Source organism: Oncorhynchus masou, chromosome 1 (assembly GCF_036934945.1).
Source record: "Oncorhynchus masou masou isolate Uvic2021 chromosome 1, UVic_Omas_1.1, whole genome shotgun sequence".
Taxonomy (NCBI): Eukaryota; Metazoa; Chordata; class Actinopteri; order Salmoniformes; family Salmonidae; genus Oncorhynchus; species Oncorhynchus masou.
In genome coordinates, this window is record NC_088212.1 from 9933014 (window position 1) to 9945897 (window position 12884).

The 12884-nt window shown below is 44.8% G+C and overlaps 1 protein-coding gene across 1 annotated transcript in view; it reads left to right on the top strand.

The window, feature by feature from the left end:
• The window catches only part of nipbla (NIPBL cohesin loading factor a), a 43833-nt gene that overhangs the window by 26809 nt on the left and 4140 nt on the right, over positions 1-12884 (top strand). The window contains exons 29-44 of the mRNA XM_064936908.1: positions 313-411; positions 621-767; positions 1057-1191; positions 1945-2043; positions 2200-2253; positions 2378-2486; positions 2844-2974; positions 4277-4417; positions 4688-4781; positions 4985-5139; positions 5387-5477; positions 5897-6070; positions 6448-6638; positions 8227-8334; positions 8611-8811; positions 10251-10397. Coding sequence (XP_064792980.1) covers positions 313-411; positions 621-767; positions 1057-1191; positions 1945-2043; positions 2200-2253; positions 2378-2486; positions 2844-2974; positions 4277-4417; positions 4688-4781; positions 4985-5139; positions 5387-5477; positions 5897-6070; positions 6448-6638; positions 8227-8334; positions 8611-8811; positions 10251-10397 — 2076 coding nt within the window. The remainder of the gene's footprint in view (positions 1-312; positions 412-620; positions 768-1056; positions 1192-1944; positions 2044-2199; positions 2254-2377; positions 2487-2843; positions 2975-4276; positions 4418-4687; positions 4782-4984; positions 5140-5386; positions 5478-5896; positions 6071-6447; positions 6639-8226; positions 8335-8610; positions 8812-10250; positions 10398-12884) is intronic.

The window sequence follows — 12884 nt, forward strand, 5'->3', positions numbered from 1 at the left end:
TTAAATGAACAATAATCAAAATGCTTCTCAGAGTTGGAGTATAGATCTAGTTTCCATCAGTTTCACCTTCTAGATCATAATGAATACCATTGTATGGACAGAGGGTCGTACCTGATACCAGATCAGCTCTCCTTCTTTATGTTGCTCTGTCCTGCCAGGCAGTGAGCAACACCATGGCTTTTCCCTCACTCTCTTTCTCCATCTCCCTTTTTCTTTCTCTTCGCTCTCTCTCTTTCCATTACACCCCCCCCTCTCTCTTTCCATTACCCCTTCTCTCTCTCTCTTTCCATTACCCTCTTTCTCTCTCTCTAGATCTTGCGAGTCCTGGGGGAGAGTGCAATCGCTGTCCGGACAAAAGCCATGAAATGTCTGTCTGAGGTGGTTTCTGTGGATCCTAGCATTCTTTCCAGGGTATGAGTCTATAATGACCAGTCTTGTCCTGTGGCAGTGTGAAAGCAACATCATATGTTTTTTTTTTTTTTGCTTTGTACGTGTTCTATTTTTAAAACTTGACGGATGAAATGGTGCGTTAACAGTGGACGGAATGAACAAAATATATATACATATTTTTGTTGTGGTGTGTTCCCTTTAACCTTGTTCTCCCCTGGCTGTGTGTGCAGTTGGACATGCAGCGCGGAGTGCATGGCCGTCTGATGGACAACTCCACCAGCGTGCGCGAGGCAGCCGTGGAGCTTCTGGGCCGCTTCGTGCTGAGCCGACCCCAGCTCACTGAGCAGTACTACGACATGCTTATCGAGAGGATTCTGGTGAGCCCCGAGCAACGCATCGCAACGCACACACCCCAAGTGTTTGAAAAAGCAATCTCAGCTGAAGAGTGTTGAACTGGATTCCGTTAATCCGTTTGAGACTTTATGGATAGTTCACCTCATGTTCATGCACATTTTGTTGTCTTCCACTGCCACCTATTGGCTAAATAAAAGCATTGCACCCACCACTGATGCTCAGTTAAAATGTACAGCCTTTTACTTTTTAAAGTTGTATACTTGAGATACGAGACGGTCAAGTAAGTTTCTGCATGCTCTATCTCTTCTTCAGGACACAGGTATCAGCGTGAGGAAGAGGGTGATTAAGATCCTGAGAGACATCTGTCTGGAGCAGCCCACCTTCAACAAGATTACAGAGATGTGTGTGAGGATGATCCGTCGGGTCAACGACGAGGAAGGCATTAAGGTACTGCTCTTATCATTAGGGCCCAGAGGTTGATCCTGACCAGGATTAAAAAAAAAAACTACAGACCCTATTGTTTCTAGGCTTAAAGGTGCAATGTGTAGAAATATATAAAACATTTTCACGTTTGTCTTATTTCAGTTTGTGACACAACAATGGTGTGTTGTGTAGAGAATCATTATACCATCTAAACTGCTGTGAAATATTTTTTTTTTACACAGGATATGTATATTTTCTATAACCAAAAAAATATTGTTTTTTCTTCAGCTGTTTTGAAGCTGATGTACATAAACAAAAGTTTAAAAAATAATAAAAAAAATTGACTTACGGAGGGGAAGCATAGAAATATGGCGCATAGAATGGATCTACCGCTTATCGGACTTACATTCAATGAGAATGACAGTTCTATAACTAACATTCCTATCTGGAATCAGTCATACACAAAACGCTATAATGGACCTTTTTAAACTGCTGTATTGTCCGCTAGTTGAGTAGTTGTGTATTCTGAGAAGAAGCTGTCTACACAGTAGATTAGATGAGTTTATTAATCACATGCACAGCATAAGAATGTCACTGTACCCTACGATTTTATATCTGCATCGAGGTACAGTGAAGTTCTTATGCTCCAACAGTGCACGTAAAAATAAAAAGTCAATGAGACAATAATATACACACTTACCTCTTGTAAGAACTTGAAGCTTCATTGTCTCCATGTGTGAAATATTGACTCAACTGTGATACTTGTCTCTACGACAGAAACTAGTTAACGAAACATTCCAGAAGCTGTGGTTCACCCCGACCCCGGCCCACGACAAAGACACTATGACCAGGAAGATTCTCAACATAACTGACGTGGTGAGTGCACGTCAACGCTGTTGTCATCGAGTTAAACTCTAATCATTTCATGTGTTATCTACATGCGAGTCATTCTGCATATGTTCTGATTTATTGTCCTACATCCGACTGCATCTTGGATTGTGCGATCGTTAACATGCTCAATGTGTTTTGCAGGTCACGGCTTGCAAAGACACAGGCTACGATTGGTTCGAGCAACTCCTTCAAAATGTAAGTTTTTTTTTTTTTTTGTCTGAGTGCCGCTGCCTTGTCGTATTCACCAGAATGCATCTCTTCGAGTGCCGTCGGGGCTACAAACCTCCTTGTCTTTCTGCTCACTTCTCTCCTCTGTCAGCTGTTGAAAGTGGAGGAAGACGCTGCCTACAAACCGGCCCAGAAGGCTTGTGTGCAGCTCGTGGACAATCTTGTGGAGCACATCCTCAAATACGAGGAGTCTCTTACAGGTAACTTGCCTCAGTTTTGTTTTGACTTGTTTTCCCCCGCCAATTCCAGAGGACACTTTTTTTTAAGGGATAGATCACAGAAACTATCTAATCACTCATAAACAAATCCGTCAAAAAAACCCATCACAGTTTTTGCTTTGTCCTGAAAGTGCTCTCCATCTTGAGAACTTGATTGCTGACGTGCACACTTTTTTTTGGGTGATTGACCTCTGACATGCACCCTTTTTGAGAGGTTGTATTATGAACAAAATACTAATATCTAGTTTTTGAGTGAACTATCCCTTTAACCCAGGGCTCTCAAACTGGCGGCCCGTGAGTGGATTTCTTTAATGTAACGTGATTCTTGTCCCCTTTCAGAAAGTAAAGGGGTGAACTCCACCCGTCTGGTGTCCTGCATCACCACTCTCTTCCTGTTCAGCAAGATCCGGGCTCAGCTCATCGTCAAACACGCCATGACCATGCAACCCTACCTGACCACCAAGTGCAATGTGAGATTATCCCAAAGAGCCCCCCCCCCCCCCCACCAAAAAAAAAAGTTGCAAAACCTATCAAATCAGGATCGCCTTTATTTATACATTTGCATGTACCAAGAATTTGACCTGGTAAAATGGTGCTGACCTCAACATTTTATTTTATTTAACTTGGCAAGTCAGTTAAGAACAAATTCTTATTTACAATGACGGCCTACCCCGGCCAAACCCTAACCCAGACGACACTGGGCCAATTGTGCGCCGCCCTATGGGACTCCCAATCACGGCCGGTTGTGATACAGCCTGGAATCGAATCGGGGTCTGTAGTGACGCCTCTAGCACTGAGATGCCTTAGACCGCTGCACCACTTGAGAGGTAGAATAGGTCTATACAGACTATATATATATACAAAATAATGAACAAGTCATTTACATACAGTATATACTATCGAACAATTCCACATAATGAGAGAGAACATAATGGTACTGGTTGAAATGTTTGGATGGCTCTGTGGTGTTTATTGTAAAATGCACATTTCAGACCACAGTGTGAAGAAAGTCACCTCCAGTGTTGTGATTGCATCACAAGCTAGGTTTCCATCCAGTTGGCCACACATTTCCATGAATATATTCAAAAATCTGCATAAAAATAATGTGCTAATTCCCCCACCAGAGATGTTGTGCGATGATGTAGGGCACATCAAAATAACCTGCGGTTAAATTCCCACGTACCGATTTTAAATAAAAAATACACAAGTTAAATGGGTTTCGATAACATTTTCAACTCCACTGATGGTTTTGTCACTAAACGTTTTGCGTTAAATAGTGAATGTGCCCACTGTGGTATTGGCACCTTCTCTCTCGCAAACTGCGTGCAGATACAGTGCAGGTATAGCCTACATGATGAGCAAGATTATTTTAACCAGAACAAGACCCTAGCTATTTATTGAACGGAGCATCAAGCTCATCTTTCACCACCCTGTGAAGTTCATCAGAACTCATTTCATCTGTAGTTTATTAAACTGCATGTTTTCCTGAGTCGTAGTGGGAGGACCACACAACATATAATCGCGTGACTCCCAAGTTTCACTTTGATATGATGGTTATTGTATCAATATTTGCACATAAAGGCGTTTCCACTGACATTTCTCGCATAATTAATTTTACTGACACGAAGATCCCGCCTTGTCTAGTATGTTTTGTTTTGTCGACATTTGGAAAGTTTACCGTTCAAATTTGTTTCCATCAGGCCTGTCGTGTACTTTATGTTCATATAAAGATTGTATGGAAACCTGAGTATTAATGCTGTGTTGTGGTGCAGAACGCCAGCGACTTCATGGTGATCTGTAACGTGGCCAAGATCCTGGAGCTGGTGATCCCTCTGTTGGAGCACCCCTCTGAGACCTTCCTCACCACCATAGAGGAAGACCTCATGAAACTCATCATCAAATACGGCATGACGGTGCGTAGAGTCCAAGTGTTCTGGATATATCGGGTTGCAAAACTCCAGGAACTTTCCCAGAATTCCTAGCTTTTCCAGAAATATTGGTTGAACAATTTCTTGATTTGCCTGCTTCATCCCCAACCGGGAATTTTGAGGAAATTACTTGAATGTTGGATCGCATGCCCTGCACATTTAAAATGAGCTTGTGCTTTTTACTAGGCTAGATGGTAGTGTTGTTGTTGCTAAACAACTGAACATATTCCCCCTCCTCCTTCTGGCCTCTGCCAGGTTGTCCAACACTGTGTCAGCTGCCTCGGCGCCGTGGTCAACAAGGTGACCCACAACTATAAGTTTGTGTGGTCTTGCTTTAACAGATACTACGGTGAGTTCACACACACACACCATCTCCTCAGCTTACTCCTGGTGTGTTCAGGCTCTGTCTGTTATGACTGACACACAACAACACACAGGTGTTTTTGAATTTGATTGATTTGACAATTCAGCCACACGCGTTGTGGATACACTGTGTTTCAATTCCATCTCGAGAATATCTAGTATAACCCAGCCGTGTTGTGGTTTTCGAAGGTGCTCTGACCAAGCTGAAGACGCAGCACCAGGAAGATCCCAACAGTACAGCTCTGGCTGCCAACAAGCCGGCCCTCCTGCGCTCCCTCTTCACCGTGGGAGCCTTGTGTCGACACTTTGAGTTTGACATGGAGGAGTTCAAGGGCGTCACCAAGGTAAAGGACTCCTTTATAATTCAAACCGAACTCCAGTCATATGGATGTATGTAAAATAACTGGGAATAAGAAGTCACTTTTTTAAGCTTTCAACCTTGCTTCCAACCTGGGCTTCCAACCTGGGCTTCCAACCTGGGCTTCCAACCTGGGCTTCCAACCTGGGCTTCCAACCTGGGCTTCTAACCTGGGCTTCCAACCTGGTACATCAATCATAATCTCTTCTTCTCCCTCGGGCTGTTCTGTCCAGGTGGTAATCAAAGAGAAGGTGCTGGAGCTGCTGCTCTACTTTACCAAACATGAGGACGAGGAGGTGAAGACCAAGGCTATCATCGGCTTAGGTAAAATATCACGCTGGCCTGCTGGGTTCACCTTCTGATTCCTCCTCACCTCTTCTAAAGTTGGACTGGGGCCAACATTCACTAGGCCAACTTTGTAGAATGTTATGAGTAGAGCTGAGTTGATTCCTTATTCTACATAATATTCTTTGAATATTATGTTACATTATGCCAAACTAACATGTCTATCTATGTCTATTTGAACATTCTACAACGTTGTGCCTTTCTGAACGCAGTCCTGCGTTTTTGTTCTGGGTCGCTATGAATTCCAGGGCTATATTCATTAGAAAGCAAACGGCATGAAATGGGGATGGACCCTACCTGAAGTTGTTCAATAAGAACTGCTTTTTTTCTTTTTTGTTGCAAAAATGTTTTGAACTAATGAATTCACCCGTGGTCTTCCATCCTGTGCTCCATCACAGGCTTCCTGGTGATCATGCACCCTAGCCAGATGTTTTCCCCGGAGGTGAAGACCCTGTACAACGGAATCCTGGCCGACAGGAGCACCTCGGTCAACTTGAAGATCCAGGTGTTGAAGAACCTGCAGACCTATCTGCAGGAGGAGGACTCGCGCATGCAGGAGGCTGACCAGCAGTGTGAGTAACCACCGCCTGCTCCGAAGCCAAACCAACCCACTCGCACACCCTCTTACAGGCTCAAAGCTTTTGCATAGCTTTATCTGTTCAAACAACAACAGACACCCTGCCACTGTTTCGGAAAACAGTTTAGGGATGGGGCTGGATAAATATAACCACTCAAATTCATAGGCGGAGTTATGGAAGCAAGGACTCAACCATACATGAGATCAAAATGTTTTTTCAGATTGCCCCTTTTAACGTGACAAACAAATATTCCCAATCCTATGCCGTACGTGTCAAACTGAGCCTTAACGGTTTGGTAGCAGTCTTCTCTTAATCATGTGTGCTGCTCTGTCTTCAGCCGTTGGTGACTCTGTCTGTGTCTCGTCATGCAGGGAAGAAGCTGTCCAAGCAGGAGGACCTGAAGGAGATGGGGGATATCTCATCGGGCATGAGCAGTTCCATCATGCAGCTGTACCTCAAGCAGGTGCTGGAAGCCTTCTTCCACACCCAGTCCAGCGTGCGCCACTTTGCCCTCAACGTCATCGCACTCACCCTCAACCAGGGCCTCATCCACCCCGTGCAGGTAAACAATGCTTGTTTGGGGGGAAAATGAGGCTTTTTGGCAGTCTATAACCCTGTCTGTGACACTCTTTACTGGGAGAATATTGGAATGAAGTGCCCATTCCATAGGATGTTTTCCTCGTACCAGTGTGTGTTAGCACAGGGGGTCTGAAACCTTTTCTTGCCCGGGGACCCCCTCCCAGGCAAACTGGCGTCCCAGGGACCCCCTCCCAGGCAAACTGGCGTCCCAGGGACCCCCTCCCAGGCAAACTGGCGTCCCAGGGACCCACTCCCAGGCAAACTGGCGTCCCAGGGACCCCTCCCAGGGACCCCCTCCCAGGCAAACTGGCGTCCCAGGGACCCCTCCCAGGCAAACTGGCGTCCCAGGGACCCCCTCCCAGGCAAACTGGCGTCCCAGGGACCCACTCCCAGGCAAACTGGCGTCCCAGGGACCCCCTCCCAGGCAAACTGGCGTCCCAGGGACCCCCTCCCAGGCAAACTGGCGTCCCAGGGACCCCCTCCCAGGCAAACCGGCGTCCCAGGGACTCCATCATACGCTAGCTAAACTTTTTGATGATGGCAAGGAGAAGCAATCAACATATTTTAAAATGAAAAGATTTGGTAGATAATTGGAAGAGGAAGTGTATTATTAGCCAGTAAGTTAACTTTAACAGCAACTGCTAAGAGCAGCTGTTTGGCTTGTTAAACAAAGGCCATACTGTATGTCCATGTCAAGAAAGCTTAACCAATAGCCAGCGGCACGGGTAGCCTATTCACGGGTGCTTTTTCAGTGTAATCTGCTCAATATTAGTTTAAGTTGACATTTAGAAATAGTATATCCTATTTTCTGCTGTAGATATGTAATTCAAACTTTGTTTATTCTGTTGCAAGCGATATTCCTAAAAAAACAAAACGTTTTCTTTTTAAATGAAGTTTTTGTATATATTTTTCTCTGACCTCTTGCAGTACCTAGGGATCCGCAGACACGGTTGACTACCCCTGTGCTAGGATGTTTTTTGAAAAACACGTTTTATACAATTCGCAATTATTTATACCGATCTAAAACTACGCATAAGTCAGCAATGACAGAGGAAGACTCGAGTCTGATACACATGGGAATAACATTTGGTTTCTCTCTGACATTCAGAAGCTGAGCTTATGACCTAAAGTCGAGGAGTCAACGAAATTGGACTTTGCTTGGGAAGTAATTTCATACAATGTGTGACTCGCTAGCAATTGATTGAATCACTTTCTGTAAAATATTATGTATAATTAAATTGAGGGTTCATATAAATTATCATAAAACATTTGTTCGCTAAATAATATTTGGGGAACTCGGGTCTTTATTTCCCTTATCTATTATCGTCAAATAGCCTACGTAGAATTTCAGGAAATTAGGTTCAAAACAACATGCTCCAAGGTCCCTCAAATTAAACAAAATCAAGCTGGTGCTTTGTTTACTAAAGGCGATCACAATAAAAAAATGTTTAAAAATTAAAGAGGAGGTTTTTTTTTCTTCTCGAATATAAAGAGGACCCTCTGTGTTAGGATGTTTTTCCCTCAGACCCCTGTTAGGATGTTTTCCACTCAGACCAGTGTCTTTTCTCCAGTGTGTACCGTATCTCATCGCCATGGGAACGGACCCCGAGCCCAGTATGAGAAACAAAGCGGACCAGCAGTTGGTGGAGATCGACAAGAAATACACGGGATTCATTCACGTGAGTCCATACTCTAACTGGTAGCACACCTCAAACGTTTAACCATTTATCCTCAAACTCCCCCCCCCCATACAGTTCGAAGGTGGTTAACGCCGTGTCTTGAACCCCTCCCCGGGTGACCAAAGGACGCGTCATAAATGGCTCCCTATATAGTGCACGACTTTTGACCAAGAGCCCTATTGTCCTTGGTTTAAAGTTGTGCACTATATAGGGGATAAGGTGCCATTTGGGCCTGGTGTTATCAGCTTTAGCTGACGACGCGCCTCCCCTCTACAGATGAAGGCAGTGGCTGGGATGAAGATGTCCTACCAGGTGCAGCAGGCCATCATGGCATCCCGCAAGAGCGTCATCCGAGGCTTCCGGCATGACGAGACCACCTCGGCCCTCTGCGCCCACCTCTTCTCCATGGTCCGAGGGAACCGGCAGCACCGGCGAGCCTTCCTCATCTCCCTGCTCAACCTGTTTGACGACAGCTCCGTGAGTCTCCTCATCCAAACCCCACCTCTTTATCAATCCACTATTTGCTTGCTAGTTAGATTTGTTGTTTTCTTACGGCGTTGGCCTCTTGGCCAGGTCTCCTTTCTTGATAGGCTTCCTGTGTAAATAAAGGTTCAGGGAACTTACTGTTGTTTTAAGTCGAATGTTATTTGTCACGTGCAGAATACAATGGGTGTAGACATTACAGAGAAATTCTTGCTTACAAGCCCTTAACCAACGATGCCGAGTTAGATTTGAATTAAAATAGGAACACGAAGAATAAAATGCACAAGAATGGAGCGTCATACAGGGACTACCAGATCAATGTGGAGCGTCATACAGGGACTACCAGATCAATGTGGAGCTATATACAGGGACTACCAGATCAATGTGGAGCTATATACAGGGACTACCAGATCAATGTGGACCTATATATACAGGGACTACCAGATCAATGTGGACCTATATATACAGGGACTACCAGATCAATGTGGACCTATATATACAGGGACTACCAGATCAATGTGGACCTATATATACAGGGACTACCAGATCAATGTGGAGCTATATACAGGGACTACCAGATCAATGTGGACCTATATATACAGGGACTACCGGATCAATGTGGACCTATATATACAGGGACTACCAGATCAATGTGGACCTATATATACAGGGACTACCAGATCAATGTGGACCTATATATACAGGGACTACCAGATCAATGTGGACCTATATATACAGGGACTACCAGATCAATGTGGACCTATATATACAGGGACTACCAGATCAATGTGGAGCTATATACAGGGACTACCAGATCAATGTGGAGCTATACAGGGCATATACAGGGACTACCAGATCAATGTGGAGCTATATATACAGGGACTACATGAAGGCAGATCAATGTGACCTATATATCAGGGACTACCAGATCAATGTGGACCTATATACATGAAGGCAGGGACTACATCAGATCAATGTGGACCTATATATACAGGGACTACCAGATCAATGTGGAGCTATATATACAGGGACTACCAGATCAATGTGGAGATATGTACATGAAGGCAGGGACTGACCAGATCAATGTGGAGCTATATACATGGGCATTTGACTAGACATCAGGATAGATAATATGTACATGAAGGCAGGGTAAAGTGACTAGGCATCAGGATAGATAATAATAAGGTATTTGAGGTAGATATGTACATGAAGGCTGGGTAAAGTGACTAGACATCAGGATAGATAATAATAAGGTATTAGAGGTAGATATGTACATGAAGGCAGGGTAAAGTGACTAGGCATCAGGATAGATAAGAGTAGGATTAAAGGAAAGAGTAGCGGCAGCATATGAGTGTGACAGTGTGTTGTTGGTATGTGCGTGTGTATGAATGTGCGTGTTTGACTGATGGCTTGTGTCTCTTGTGCCTCTACAGAAGACTGAAGTGAACATGCTGCTGTTCATAGCCGACAACCTGGCCTGTTTCCCCTACCAGAGCCAGGAGGAGCCCCTCTTCATTATGCACCACATAGACATCACACTGTCTGTGTCCGGCAGCAACCTGCTGCAGACCTTCAAAGAGGTCAGGAGCACGCACACACACACAAACATTGTACTCTTAACTAGGCTGGGCAGTAGAATGAGTCAAAATTCACCCAAGGCTGAAAATGTCAAAAGAATGTTGGCTAAGCTGGAACACTAGCGCGAGCCCATAGCAAATGAATGGAATGGAACGTTGGCTAAGCTGGAACACTAGCGCGAGCCCATAGCAAATGAATGGAATGGAACGTTGGCTAAGCTGGAACACTAGCGCGAGCCCATAGCAAATGAATGGAATGGAACGTTGGCTAAGCTGAAACACTAGCGCGAGCCCTAGCGCGAGCCCATAGCAAATGAATGGAATGGAACTGGAACACTTGGCAAATGAATGGAATGGCTGAAACTGGAACACTAGCGCGAGCCCATAGCAAATGAATGGAATGGAACGTTGGCTAAGCTGGAAACACTAGCTGGCGCGAGCCCATAGCAAATGAATGGAATGGAACGTTGGCTAAGCTGAACAACACTAGCGCGAGCCCATAGCAAATGAATGGAATGGAACGTTGGCTAAGCTGAAACACTAGCGCGAGCCCATAGCAAATGAATGGAATGGAATGTTGGCTAAGCTGGAACACTAGCGCGAGCCCATAGCAAATGAATGGAATGGAACGTTGGCTAAGCTGGAACACTAGCTGGAACACTAGCGAGCCCATAGCAAATGAATGGAATGGAACGTTGGCTAAGCTGGAACACTAGCTGGCGAGCCCATAGCAAATGAATGGAATGGAACGTTGGCTAAGCTGGAACACTAGCGCGAGCCCATAGCAAATGAATGGAATGGAACGTTGGCTAAGCTGGAACACTAGCGCGAGCCCATAGCAAATGAATGGAATGGAACGTTGGCTAAGCTGGAACACTAGCGAGCCCATAGCAAATGAATGGAATGGAACGTTGGCTAAGCTGGAACACTAGCGAGCCCATAGCAAAAATGAATGGACGTTGGCGGAACACTAGCGCGAGCCCGTTGGCTGGAAGCTGGAACACTAGCGCGAGCCCATAGCAAATGAATGGAACGGAACGTTGGCTAAGCTGGAACACTAGCGCGAGCCCATAGCAAATGAATGGAACGGAACGTTGGCTAAGCTGGAACACTGGAAGCTGGAACACTAGCGCGAGCCCATAGCAAATGAATGGAATGGAACGTTGGCTAAGCTGGAACACTAGCGCGAGCCCATAGCAAATGAATGGAACGGAACGTTGGCTAAGCTGGAACACTAGCGCGAGCCCATAGCAAATGAATGGAAGCAAATGAATGGAATGGAACGTTGGCTAAGCTGGAACACTTGGCAAATGAATGGAATGGAACGTTGGCTAAGCTGGAACACTAGCGCGAGCCCATAGCAAATGAATGGAATGGAACGTTGGCTAAGCTGGAACACTAGCGAGCCCATAGCAAATGAATGGAACGGAACGTTGGCTAAGCTGGAACACTAGCGCGAGCCCATAGCAAATGAATGGAATGGAACGTTGGCTAAGCTGGAACACTGGAACACTAGCTGGAACGAGCCCATAGCAAATGAATGGAATGGAACGTTGGCTAAGCTGGAACACTAGCGCGAGCCCATAGCAAATGAATGGAATGGAACGTTGGCTAAGCTGGAACACTAGCGCGAGCCCATAGCAAATGAATGGAATGGAACGTTGGCTAAGCTGGAACACTAGCGCGAGCCCATAGCAAATGAATGGAATGGAACGTTGGCTAAGCTGGAACACTAGCGCGAGCCCATAGCAAATGAATGGAATGGAACGTTGGCTAAGCTGGAACACAAATGAATGGAATGGAACGTTGGCTAAGCTGGAGCCCATAGCAAATGAATGGAATGGAACGTTGGCTAAGCTGGAACACTAGCGCGAGCCCATAGCAAATGAATGGAATTGAACGTTGGCAGAGCCTGTTTTAACTGGAGTGATGCTTAAAATTCCATTTCATCTAAATGGCACCAAAAAATGTATCCCTTTTTATTTTACCACTAAAATCTGTTCTTAGGACAAAACTGAAAAATAACTTGTGTAGAAAGTTAACTTCCTCACCTCGATGGTGTCAAGTGTGCTTATGTCTGCATAACGAGGAAGTAGGGAAAAAATGGCAACTTCTGATTTGTTTCTGGTCTAGCGTTTGATGACAACAGAATACACTGCCCAGCCTTACATAATTAGAAAGAGGAGATTATCATTATTAAAAATGGTTTCTGACTTGAAAAAAATCGAATATACACATTGTGAGATATTTGGTGAACTATACCAGCATGCCTCTCCATAGGAAAACAATGGGAGGAGCTCAGCGTTCCAAGGGCAAAAGGTTTTTCGGGGCTAGCGTTTGATGACAACGGAATACACTTCCCAGCCTTACATAATTAGAAAGAGGAGATTCTCATGATTTAAAATGCTATCAAATGTTTGTTTTTTAAAATCTATACACATTGCGAGATATTTGGCAAAATACAAACATGCCTATATTTCCCTATAGGAA